Source organism: Rhincodon typus, chromosome 20 (assembly GCF_021869965.1).
Source record: "Rhincodon typus isolate 14 chromosome 20, sRhiTyp1.1, whole genome shotgun sequence".
NCBI classification, from domain to species: domain Eukaryota; kingdom Metazoa; phylum Chordata; class Chondrichthyes; order Orectolobiformes; family Rhincodontidae; genus Rhincodon; species Rhincodon typus.
In genome coordinates this window covers 47207487-47220869 of record NC_063351.1, presented here as the reverse complement: position 1 = coordinate 47220869, position 13383 = coordinate 47207487, and the positions used below count along the sequence as shown (strand labels likewise).

Genomic DNA, 13383 nt, shown 5'->3' with positions numbered 1-13383 from the left:
TGGGACATGACAGGACTGCAACACTTAGATCAGATGGTTTGGGGATCATTTAGCCCTGCCTATTACATACTGTTTCTTTGGACACTTCATTTTTAGATATGCTGGGTGCAAGCCCTCATTCACTCTTCAATGAGCCAGGGTTGAACTTCTGGCTTGACGGCAGAGTGGGGTATGCCGTTACATGAGGTTACGGCTTATGGTAAGATCAAAATCAGTGCCCAATTTTGAGTTGCTAGATCTGTTTGAAGTCCGTCCTCTCTAACATATTGGTGGTGCTACAGGGCATGATGGAGGATACCCTCAATATGAAGATGGGACTTTGTACCCTGCTGGTTTTCAGAACAGTACGCAAGACCTGATTAGCTTAACAGAACTGCAGCTAACGTGTGGGACTAAAAGAGCGGTGGGCCCCATTATGTAGTAATATTCGCTATGATTCAACAACAGTGTATGTGGTGGGTTTACACCTCAACACCAGGTGTCACCTTTCTCACACAAAGCACAACCAACAGGTGAGGAAGCATCATTTCCAAGTCAATCACAGTTAATTGCAAGGTTCCGACTGAAGCATTAACATGCCTTTTCTACTCCAGATGCTCACTAACCCACTGTGCATTCTGTAGTTTTAATTTCAGGTTTGCAGTTTTAATGAGTACTTTTATACTTTTATGTCTAGAACATTTCAGTAATGGTCATTATCTGTTTTTGGACCATTTTATTTCACATTATAGCCTCTGCTACTTATCTGGGATGGATTCGGATGTGCTTTCACTGGTGTTAATGTCTGTTTTCCATTTGCTGGTATCAACACTAAGCACTTCTGATGCCTTTGATATCCTGTAATTGTGTTTGGCGTTATTAAAATTTAGTCTTTCAGCTTTTTCATTTATTTTCTGGGTAGCGTGGGAAACAAGAGAGAGCAATTATGTTGAAGGAATGGGTAGGATGACTAGGTCAAGATGACAACTGCAAATAAAGAGCAATGTGATTCAACAATATTTTCCTTTTCTGAGGTTTGTGGAAAACAGTAAATGCTGTTCCAAAACTGGAAGAAATGTTTGAAATGTGATCCTGGGAAATCATGGGTCTGTTTACTCAGTATTCATACTCTGACAAATATTGCAGTCTATAATTTAGATTGGACTGACTGGAAATATGGAGGAGGCAGGTTCAGTTGAGACATTCAAGAGGGGTGCTGACTGATTATTTGGATAGAAATGGCAGGAGATGGGCCAAATGGTCTTCTTATGTGCAGTAATAAATCTGTGTTCTTGTGAATTAGCACATTTAACAGGAATTAATGTGATAACTCTGTAGATATACAGACGACGGAATATAGTTAACAAAAACAGAAAGTGCTGGAAAAGCTCAACAAGTTGTTGCAGTTATAAAGGGCCTTGGTGAGACCACACCGAGAATATTGTGTGCAGTTTTGGTCTCCTTTTCTGAGGAAGGATGCTCTTGCTCTCGAGAGAGTGCAGTGAAGGTTTACCAGGCTGATTCCGGGGGTGGCGGGTCTGACGTATGAGGAGAGATTGACTGCGTTGGGATTGTTTTCGCTGGAGTTCAGGCGAATGAGGGGGGGATCTCATAGAGACTTATAAAATTCTAACAGAACCACACAGGGTAGATGTAGGGAGGATGTTCCTGATGGTGGGTGTGTCCAGAACCAGGGATCACAGTATGAGGATTCAGGGTAGACCATTTAGGATGGAGATGAGGAGCCATTTCTTCACCCAAAGAGTGGTGAGCCTGTGGATTGGATGTCAAATGACTAACTGGATGCTTCCAGTGTTTTCTATTTTTACTTCATTGGATTTAGAGCACTTTGGGATGACCTGGGGTCAAGGTGGGTACTACATAAACATAGAGTCATACACCACGGAAAAAGACCCTTCAGTCTTACCAATCCATGCTGAACAAGTTTCCCAAACTAAATTAGTCCCATTTGCCTGCATTTGGCCTATATTCCTCTAAACCTTTCCTATTCATGTACTTAGCCAAATGTCTTTTAAATGTTCTAACATTGTTTGCAACTACCACTTCCTCGGGCAGATCATTCCACACACGAATTATCCTCTGGAACGTCCAGCTATTTTTCTTTATTCAGTTGTGGTGATGATATTTCCGTAAATCCCAAAGGTAAACATGTCACCTCACTATGAAAATCAGAAAATGTCATTTTTTTAAAATGCATTTTTGTGGGATGTGGGTATCACTGGCTGGCCAGCATTTCTTGCCCATCCCTAGCATTTCTTGCCCATCACCATAAAGATCAGAAAATGCCAGCTCCTCTGCATTCTTGCCCCTCTGTTGGTCAATTGCCAATTCAAACAAACTGACCAGCGATGGACCCATGTTCTTATACTGAAACAACCTGATGAAATGATTAAATTACATACCTGAAACTGTCAACCAGATCCTTGGCTTTGTCGAGGGTTGCATTTGACATTAACACTGTGCGAGGATCTGTGATGTTGAAAAAGTGCTTAAGCCTGCCCACAAAAGTTGTCTGATCCCAACGAGGTGCATCAATGTTAAATTTAGTGAGATCCACTGTACTTTCTGACATCTTGGCACTTTCAAACCTGGAAGACAAATTGTGTTTTCTTCTAAAATGCCTCATCATAAATGTACCCTACGTCCATTAGTTAAATGTGATACAGATCCTATCAGATTAATATGACAAAGTATTGATCTGTTCTGAGGAAATGTTCATGAAACACTAGGTGGGTCACAGATGTTTGTACTGGTTAATTGACATTATGAACTTTCAATCTCCATAAATTTTGGATTGGAACGGATGAGAATCACAGAATCCCTACAGTGCAGATAGAGGCCATTCTACTCATCGAGTCTATACCAACCCTCCGAGGAGCAACCCACCCAGACCCACACCCGCCTTATGCCCCTAACCCCACTTTAAATATGGCTAATCCACTTAGCGTAGACATCTTTGGACTGTGGGAGGAAACTGGAGCACCCAGTGGAAACCCACGCAGACATGAGGAGAACATGCAAACTCCACACAGACAGTCACCCAAAGGCTGGAATCGAACCTGGGACCCTGGTGCTTTGAGGCAGCAGAGCTAACCACTGAACCACCGTGCTGCCCCAGGTGGGCTGGGGCAGGTATAAAGGATATCACAACTGATTGCTTACACTGAGCTTCACCGCATACACCTCAAGAAACAAATAGCCTGTCAATAATCAATAACTAATTTTACAATGTACACCATCGGATGAAAGTTAAGGACTTATTTATATAGTACCTTCCACAAACTCATGATGTCCTAAGTACTCTACAGCCAAAGTGCTATTGAATTGTAGTCACTTGTTCGAAATGCAGCAACCAATTTCCATACAATAACACTGTTGTATCGGACAGATAATCAAAGTGTTCTTTTTCAAAAACATCATGTTGGTTTTAAAGATAAATATTGCCCACAACACTGGGGAGAACTCCCTTGGTCTTACTTTCTCTCCAAGTCACAAAAAGAAGTTTCTCCCAGGTCTTTGTGGGTTTGTGCACTCAGGTGTCTGTCCAATTCCCATAGGAAGCTGTTCTATATCTACCCCCATAACTCCAGCAGTGATCAAGAACTCATCATGTAGTTAAGTCTATTCACAAACTTTACTCTGTCAACTTGTGCATTGGTGCGCCAACACAAATAAACAAGTTACCAAAGATCAATCTCAGAAAAATTACAGTGGGCACAGACCACAGTGCAAGTACATTTTTATCCTTCCCTCCACGTTCAGCTGATAACTATACCGTGCTCGCTGAGAACAAACAGCAAGCCTAGTCAGTGAAAGAAGGGACAGAAACACCCTGCATCAGTTATCAATCCTCCCACTAATGGATCACCAGTCACTGAAAAAGACACACCTTTGTTGAAACATTTCACCTTGCATTCATCAGGAAATCCATCATGCAAGAGATACCAAGAAAAATGGAAAACAACATTTGTATTGTATGGGCAGTGCATTCTGATCAGTGGAGGCATTCCCATGGTGAATCTCTTGGTCAGGTGACAGCTGACAGATAACTGCCAAGCTTTGTTTAAGTTTTAAACCAGGCAGGTTGACTTTGATTGGTCAAGCCATGGGAATTGGACCAGAGGATAGCTGTTACCTGTGTTTGTGTATGGATAGGTGCAACACATGCATGTGTTCTTTCTGCCTGCAATGAATAAGCTCCTGTGTATCACTATGTTGTTTCCAGTGCATGGCTGTGCACCACTGTGCAAACCCAAGTGACACTCCCAGCAATGTCACTTGTAGCACATTCAGGATCACTTGGCCAGGGTAATACTTGGTTGTAGGCAGCATGTCACAAAACCCAGTGGATCACATTCCTTCAGCTGTTCACAACAGGTAATGTACTGACAAAATAAGAACCGAAAGTGCTTTAGATGCTGTAAATCAGAAACAAAACCAGAAATTGCTGAAAAAGCTCAGCAGGTCTGGCATCTTTTGTGGAGAGAAATCGGAGTTAACATTTCGGGCCAAGTGACCTTCCTCAGAACTGACCATAAGCAAACAGTTCAACTCGGACAAGGTAAACACAGTAGCCCAAGCCAAGTAAAGACATGCACGGGAATTCCTAGAGGCATGGTTCTCCATCTGTAATTCAATCAACAAACATATAGAATTGGACCCCATATACAAACCCATACAGATCAAAGCCGGAAATGACCTACTCACCATAACGGACCGGACAGTATAAATTCCCAGCGGAGTGGAATAACATCATTTCATCGGAGGCTCCACTGTTTATGTCACCTAGCACGGTGATGAAACGTCTGAACGAGAACAAGCCAGGTCGGCAAGCAAGTCAACAACCTCAAGGACCCATTTATCCTGACCTTCTGCTTTCTGTCAGCCAGCTAACCCTCTATCCAAGCCAATACTCTAAACTTGTTGGGATCTAACCTCTGGAACAGTCTTTTATGTAGCACCTTGTCAAATGCCTTCTGGCCATCTAAATTTACTATGTCCACCGGATCCCCATTATCCACTTTGCTGGTTACATCCTCAAAGAACTCCAGCAAGTTTGTCAAGCACAACTTGCCCTTCATGAAACCATGATGATACCGAATTGACCTTGGTGAGGAAGGGCAACTTTTCCATGCAGAAGGACTGGTTTCCATGATGTATGACTCTATAACTCCAAAACCTAACCCTAATTGTCAGTCGTCACCTAACTGATGCGCTACCCATAGCAACGCTTCTACCAATCAGAATGCACTTGCCAACTAATCAGAACTCTGTTCTCATGCAGATTAAATGTTGTTTTCACTTTATTTTGGTATTTCTTATGGATTGTCCTTAGTACAAGACAAAAAGCTTTGCAAAATTATGTATTTTTCAGCAAAATTCAAGTCTATACTACGAGACAATTATTACGACCAATCATTATATTGACTGGGAAAAGGAGTTCTGCTTTTACATTTCATCCTTTTAATCATAATTTCTATTTGCTTAGCAACATGAACGACAATTTAAAGGCAGCATCTGCCACTTCCAGTTTGGGGTTAGTGATGGATGAAGGATCCTCAATCGAATCCTAATAATGCTCCAACTAAATAATTCTGCTTCCACACCACGCCACCCCCCACCCCACTCCCCACAAAGCCCATGCAATACTAATGTTTCCCTTTCTCGCAATAATGATTCTTAGTCTCTCAAAGAAATTGCCAATTTTATTGGTAAAATAAATTACTGCAGGTGTTAGCTGTGGATTCATTGTAATGAGAAAAAGGTTAACTTTGCTCTGTCACCTAACTGAAGTCTTTAGTATGCATGGGTTCACGCTGATTTTGAGTCCCACATGAAGAGAAAGGTCATCAATCTCTCCACATTTCTATTGTGGAGTGCACTAGCATATTGTGATTAAAGAAAATCCCACAAAATAGAAGTAAGATGCAATCAAAGTAATGGACCAAGTAATTTCTAAAATATTGCAACATTTAGGACTCTTGTTTCCCAAAGATATATTCTGAGGATACATGTAATGTTATACTGAGGAGACAATATGATCCTCCAAACCATTTCCTTAATTTTCCTGAAACTTTTGCCAGGCTAGAGTTACAAGTGCTGAGTCGGCAAGTTGATAGGTCAGATTGGAACTGGATTCTGTCCAAAACCAACCTCAAAGAACTCTCAATGTCTAAGACCTCAAGAATGTACAAGAAACATTTGCAACTTGATACCAGAAATGCAGGGCACTTTTTCTTTAACAAAACCACCAGAGGGTGGTATGAATCTGGAACTCACTGCCTGTAAGGGTTCAAGAGGCAGAAACTTTCATAACATTTTAGAATTATTTAGATGCGCACTTGCGATGCCAAGGGATACAAGACTGTGGGCCAAGTGCTAGAAGATTGCACTGGAATAGTTAGGTAGCTGTTTTTAACTGGCATGGGCTCGATGGGCTGAAGGGCCTATTATGCTTTGACCCCTATGATTCTATGAAATTTCTTTTTTTTTGGGACGTGGGTGTATCTGGCAAGGTCAGCATTTGTTGCCAATCTCTGATTTCCCTTGAAATGAATGGCTTGGTTCAGCCATTTCAGAGGACAGTTAAAAGTCAACCACTTTACTGTGGGTCTGGAGTCATATGTAGGCCAGATCAGCTGATTTCCTTCCCTAAATGGACATTAGGGAATCAGCGGGGTTTTTACTACAGTTGACAACAGTTTCACGATCACCTTTAGACTAGGATTTAATTCCGCAATTTAATTAATTCAAATTTCATGATCTGCCATGATGAGATTCAAACCCAGCTTCCCGGAGCATTAGCTTCAGTCTCTCGCTTAGCAATCCAGTGGCATTATCCCTGAGTCATACCTTACCCATGTGAAAGGACAAAGAGATTCTGTCTCTTTTCTCTTGAAAAGAGAAGGCTAACATGGTGACCTGAAAGAGGTATTTAAACTGAGCAGACCAGAATGAATATTGTCACAGGGGGTGAGCAAAACTAGCGACCATTCAATATAAGATCATCAGCAAGAAATAAAATAAGGAATTATAGAAGACATGTACTTACCAGAGAGAGAGGTGAGAATGTGTAAGGGAGTGGTTTAGCCAATTCTCCATATGATTTAAAGAGAAGGTAGGCCATCATCTGAAGTAAGAGGGAATAGAGAGCTATGCTGATACCATAGGATGATGAAAAACAAAAGGAGATCTGAGTGTAACATAAACGCTAATGAATGATTGGCTCAGTTCTGTGCTAAATCTCCTACACAGTCAATTCAAGCAAGTTTTTCAGTGGGAACAATTGGAGAATCATCAATCACTAACTGAATGACATTGTAACCACTATGTATAAAGACCAGCTCTGCTGCACCTATTGGTCGAGATTAGGAATCCCTTTACAAACAGACTAGAAGCAGGGAACTTGGTTTAAATATAAAAGGGCCTCCTATTTAAGATGGAGACGAGGAAAATGTTTTTCTTTCAGGGCATCGCACATCTGAGGAAGTCTCCTCTCCAGACAGTGGCGGAGGCAGATTCACAGGATAGGTTTAAAATGGAGACAGGGAGAATCTGGATTAACAAGTAAATCAAAAGATATCAGGGGTGGACAGGAAAGTGGGGTTGAGATTACAATCAAATCAACAAGGATTTCACTGAATGGCAGAGCAGTTCAAGATGTCTAAAGGCTCACTCTTGCTCAAATTTCCGTGTGTTCATAGAGGAACACAGGAACAAAAGTAGGCCATTCAGCTCCTCGAGTCTATTCTGTCATTCAATCATATTGTATTCTGGATAAGGATGCTGTAAGGAGCTTATGTCAAACTGTCTTTGTTCCTGTTACTCAATACCACACAATTAAGGTAATTCATGCACCACTGAGGCATAAGAGATCTGTGCAAATGCATTTTCAAAACAGCTATGTGCGAATGTCATTTCTACCTCACCAAAGTGTTGCTGACTCCATGAAACCCTTATCTGTTGAATATATTTTCTGCTTCACATTGATGAGAATAAAGCTTTCCTTACTTCCACAAAAAGTACTGCCCTAATAAAGCTCATGACAGTTTATTCTGGCTGTAAAGAGGAGGCAAATAATAAAGTGATCTGTGCTAAATAATTTAGAACTTTATTGTCTGTCAAAATTGAATTCTTAGAACTGACTGGCATAGATTTTCAATGTAAAATCTAACAACTGGTTTCTGCAGCAGTAATAAAGGCAAAACTGTCAGCATTCACCATCACTACTTCTCTGGAATTGATAGCAACTTCTGGAGCCTGCACATGAGCAGTTAAATGCAGAAATCCAGATGCTGCTATCAGTGATTCTACATTCCCGCATTAATACAGTATAGTCAGCAAAAGCGAAATAGCAAATTCTTTTACCAAGACAGCAGAATAAGAATGTGTAACTTGCTACCACTATAAGTGGCTGAATTAAACAGCATAGATGCATTTAAAGGAAGATGACATAAGCATGGGCGGCAGGATGGAACATCAAGTTATACTGATAGCGTTAGATTAGGCTGTTGAAGCTTCCCTCAGACTGCAATCAAATTGAAGTCACTGGAGTGATGACAAATGCCCTTGCAGACCAGCAATTTCATAGTAAAAACCTTTAAAAAGTTACACATTATTGAAATGAGGCATTACTGGACTTCTAAGAGTCACTAAGTTTATAATAACGGCTAAAAGTTTACTGATGCTGAAAGAAAATGTTATTAAACTTCAAATTACTGTAATGAGATAAGAAAGTTGCACAATATTTTTAAAGTTTCTGATATTTTATCTTTTACATTAATCCTATGCATACATGTCAAATCATTTACTTTTCTATCTGTAAAATTTAAAATTGAAAGCGAACAGTTGTTTACAGGCTGTTTTATTGCCTTGAGAATACTTCAGTGTGATTGGTTACTTATCCTGCTTGATGACTATCACTTTTGCTGCACACGTGGACATCCTAGTGAGATGATGGCACATTCAAACTGACGCTGGGAAAAAGGAAATCTGGATCTTTGAAGGCAGTTTTCTTTGAGATCAGCAGCAAGCATTGCTGCTTCATATGTGACCATAAAAGCCAAGCCATTCTTGTACAGCACTTTACATTTAATGCTGCTTCAATTCCTTCAGTTTCTGGCCTGTCAGGCAAAGCAAAGCAATGCATTGGGAAACAGATCTATCTTTATCCTTACAGTAAATTAAAAGGAATATTAAAATTACAGATAATTTTGAATAATAGAATTGTGCATTTCTTCCACACTAACGCATTTCCAGAGTAGGGTAGCTTCAGAATTCTTAATATTAGCCGTGCTGAAATGAGCTAGCTGTACAAGGGATGGCCAACCACTCCATACAGGGTTGCTAAGGGCAGGTTTTAACAGGATTTAGTTCCAGCCAAGTGTTTAGTAACATTGTCCTAATATGAGTTTCATTTGTGCCTTATATGCAAGCCAATGTTGCATTCCAATTCCCATCACCCCACTATTAATGGCCAAGCCTCTGCGGCTCTCTGCCTGGAATTCTATCCTTAAATATCTCCATGCTCTACAAGGCATAAATCAGGAATGTGATGGAATACTCTCCATTTGTCTGGAACGGTGAGGCTCCAAATAACACTGAAGGAGCATGACACCATCCAGGTCAAAGCAGCCTGCCTGATTGGCACCACATTAACAAACATTCACTCCCTCCACCACCGACGCTCAGTAGCAGCAGCGTGTCCTATCTACAAGATGCACTGCAGAAATTCACCAAAGATCCTCAGACAGCACCTTCCAAACCCACGACCACGTCCATCCAGAAGGACAAGAGTAGCAGATACACGGGAACACCACCACGTGCAAGTTCCCCTCCAAGCCACTCTCCAAACTTGGAAATATAACACCTTTCTTTCAGTGTAGCTGAATTAAAATCCTGGAACTCACTCCCTAACAGTATTGTGGGTCCACCTATATCAAATGGACTGCAGTGGTTCTGCAGGGCAGCTCACCACCAACTTCTCAAGGGCAGCTAAAGATGGGCAATAAATGCTGGCCAGCCACCAAAGCCTACATCCAGTGAGTGAAAGAGGAAAGAAAACAAAAACAAGCTACTGTGTATTTGTATAGACTTCCAGTGGAATGTTTGCATGACGTAGGTCAGGGTCAATAAGGTGCAGAAATTTAATTCTGAAAAATACCATCAATTCCATGAGATAAAATATTGCCGTTGAAGTATAACAGATGGCTGGTATCAAGTTGCACCGACAGTAACTCAACTGAGCAGTTCTGATTGTCAGATAAATAGTTTATGAACATTAGTGGAGATTAAAATGTTTTGTCCGAGACTGAGATACTAACAACTATTTGTTAGACTTCGTACTTTTGGATAGTCCACTTTGGAATTTTTAAAATTGATTATTTATGTAGCAAACAGTATGTGCTGCATGAGCTATCGGTCAAAGGCAACCATGCTTAACAAATAAATGCTGAGCTCAATCTGAATTTTTGATGAACATAGTTACATCATGAACTCTCCTTTCAGTTGGATGTGTAACTTTAGAACCAAAAGTGCCTGCTATAGCTCACTTATTAGGAAATCCTGATGTAGGCTCAGGTCCACTTTGCAGAGTTAAGCACATAATCCTGATTGAAGCTTTGCTACAGTAGTACGCATCTATCAAGTGGGTCATTAAACTGATTCCTCAACTGCTTGTGAAAGATCCCATGGAAACATTTGGAGAAGAGGGAATTGACTTAGTGCCCTAGACAACATTCATCACTTAAATATTAATGATAAACGGAGAACTGAATCTCAAGTTTTTCTGGCTAAGTGTCAGTTTCATAAAGTTTCTTGGATTTCTTGGATTTCTTGCAATATCTTTACAAGCTCATCTCATTAAGTACCAAACATGTGGCAGTCCTCTCACCCTATTCTAACTCCGTCTTACCACTCGCCAATCCCAGAAGAACTTGCCACTCACTGGATATCTATCAAAAGACCAGGATCCCTGGCATCCTGTCACTTTTAAAAGGCTGCTGTGCACCCCAAAGAGCACTGGCATTCCAAAGCTCCACTGATCGGAGACAGATGTACACTTACAAGATGTTAGAGAAGAAGAAAATGTCCCCATGATTCTCTGACATGGACCTGGTGGGCCTGGTGGATGGGGTGGTCTAGAACAGGACCGGCTGAGGAAGCCACGCCATCAAATCCTGCTAGCTCTGGGGTTGCCACGATGGTCAATGTGATGGTTGACAATTAGGGTTAGGGTTTGGAGTCATAGTGTCATACAGCATGGAAACAGGCCCTTCAGCCCAACCAGTCCATGCTGAACAGAATCCCAAACCAGACTAATCCCACCTGCCTGCTCCTGGCCCATATCCTAGTCCAAACTTTCCCTCTTCATGTACTTATCCAAACGTCTTTTAAATGTTACAATTGCACCCACATCCACCAGTTCCTCAGGCAGTTCATTCCACATGTGAACCACCCTCTGTGTAAAAAGATCTTCCCCTCAAGTCTTTTTTTAAAATTTTCTGCTCTTGCTTTATGACTCTATGACTACACATTTCAAACAATTTGTACATACAGGACAGTAACTACCATCTACACAATGTGTTCCTTCGTGACTATTAAAGATAAATGTTGTCAAGCATAAAAATGTGTGATTTTTCTCCAAAAAGTTCTCTGTCAGACCTGTCTAAATTCTTCCTGACATTCACGTTGCTACTAATTGTGCTGGAAGATAGGGCATGAACTAAGACTGCATATTGAGGCAAACAATCAATGATATGTAAAACTCAATACTTCATCCCAAACATGGGAGATGTTTTGCTACAAGTTGTCATAGCAAAAGGTCCTTACCACCCTAAAGACGAATGATGAATACTGGCAAGAAGCAATTTTCTGAATGCCGGTTGGGAGGTATAAAGGTTGGGCATGCCCTTTGATATTAACAGTGCTCTGGGATGGTGTCAATGTAGACAGCACAAGATAGTAGTGATCTTGCCAGAGTGGAAGCTATCATGGATAATCAGTGGAGATGGAATGGAAGATGCCGACAGAAGCCACAATCAAAATTGAGTGCAGTGAGACTGCGAGGGCTCGCCAAATGAACCTGAAGCTGAACAGGAGGAAACACAATTGAAGATGACTGAAGTCAAGTATATGGGTCATCTATTGGGAGTTAAAGAACTTCATCTTGATACTGATAAGCTAACAGTTGTCATAGTGATGCAGAAATTAACAGATATGAAAGTACAACAATTTGTTGGATTTTTGCTTTGCTCCCTAGCAATGTTAGCAAACCTCTATGCAAGCTGACTGCAAAGGAAACATGGTGACACTGGAGGATAGAACAAGAAGCCACTTTGATTCGCATCAAACAACTAGTGACAACAGGGCCAGTGTTGAGTTACTACAATGTCAGTGATGAAGTCACCCTGCAGTGTGATGCCAGTGGGATAGAGCTTGGAGCAATCCTCATGTAGTAAGGACAACTTAATTTGCATTCAGGGCATTACTGCAAACTGAATTGCATTCCCTCAAGCCAGAGACTCTAAGAAAGAACAGGCGCCAGAAGAACATGCAAAACAATTTGCATACATACCATTAAAAGATCCAAAAAATTTGAAGACTGTGAATTAAATACCTGTGCTGAGACACATGAATATGGTACAGACCAAAACAAAGGGATAATTTCTCTATATGTCATGTAAATTGGGTAACCTGCATTTGCAAATTATAGTTCATTAAGTTTCTTTTTGTCTTTTAAGAAGGTCATTTGGAGAAAAGCATTTGTACCCTGTATACTGACTCGCAGTGGCCATCTAACCTCAGTTTAGAGAAAGAAGTAACAAGGCGTAGAGCTGGATGAACACAGCAGGCCAAGCAGCATCATAGGAGGGAAGGCTGACGTTTCGGGCCCAGACCCTTCATCAGAAATGGGGGAGGGGAAGGGGGTTCTGAAATAAATAGGGAGACAGGGGGAGACGGATAGAAGATGGATAGAGGAGAAGATATGTGGAGAGGAAACAGACAGGTCAAAGAGGCAGGGATGGATCCAGTAAAGGTGAGTGTAGGTGGGGAGGTAGGGAGGAGATAGGTCAGTCCAGGGAGGACGGACAGGTCAAGGGGGTGGGATGAGGTTAGTAGATAGGCTTGAGGTGGGAGGAGGGGATAGGTGGGAGGAAAAACAGGTTAGGGAGGCAGGGACAAGCTGGGCTGGGTTTGGGATGCGGTAGAGGGAGGGGAGATTATGAAGTTTGTGAAATCCACGTTGATACCATTGGGCTGCAGAGTTCCCAAGCGGAATATGAGTTGCTGTTCCTGCAACCTGCGATAGGGTTAGGGTTAGGGTTAGGGTTGCGAGCCGAAGGTTGCAGGAACAGCAACTCATATTCCGCTTGGGAACCCTGC

At 41.5% G+C, this 13383-nt stretch overlaps 1 protein-coding gene across 3 annotated transcripts in view; it reads right to left on the bottom strand.

Annotated features, from left to right (window-relative positions):
• The window catches only part of sfxn2 (sideroflexin 2), a 39157-nt gene that overhangs the window by 24448 nt on the left and 1326 nt on the right, over positions 1 to 13383 (bottom strand). For 2 of the 3 annotated variants that reach the window (XM_048608716.1, XM_048608717.1), the window contains exons 2-3: positions 7052 to 7129; positions 2403 to 2588 (exon numbers count right to left, since the gene is read on the bottom strand). In XM_048608716.1, coding sequence (XP_048464673.1) covers positions 2403 to 2588; positions 7052 to 7101 — 236 coding nt within the window. In that variant the 5' untranslated portion in view covers positions 7102 to 7129. The remainder of the gene's footprint in view (positions 1 to 2402; positions 2589 to 7051; positions 7130 to 13383) is intronic. The other variant, XM_048608718.1, reaches the window with a different exon arrangement.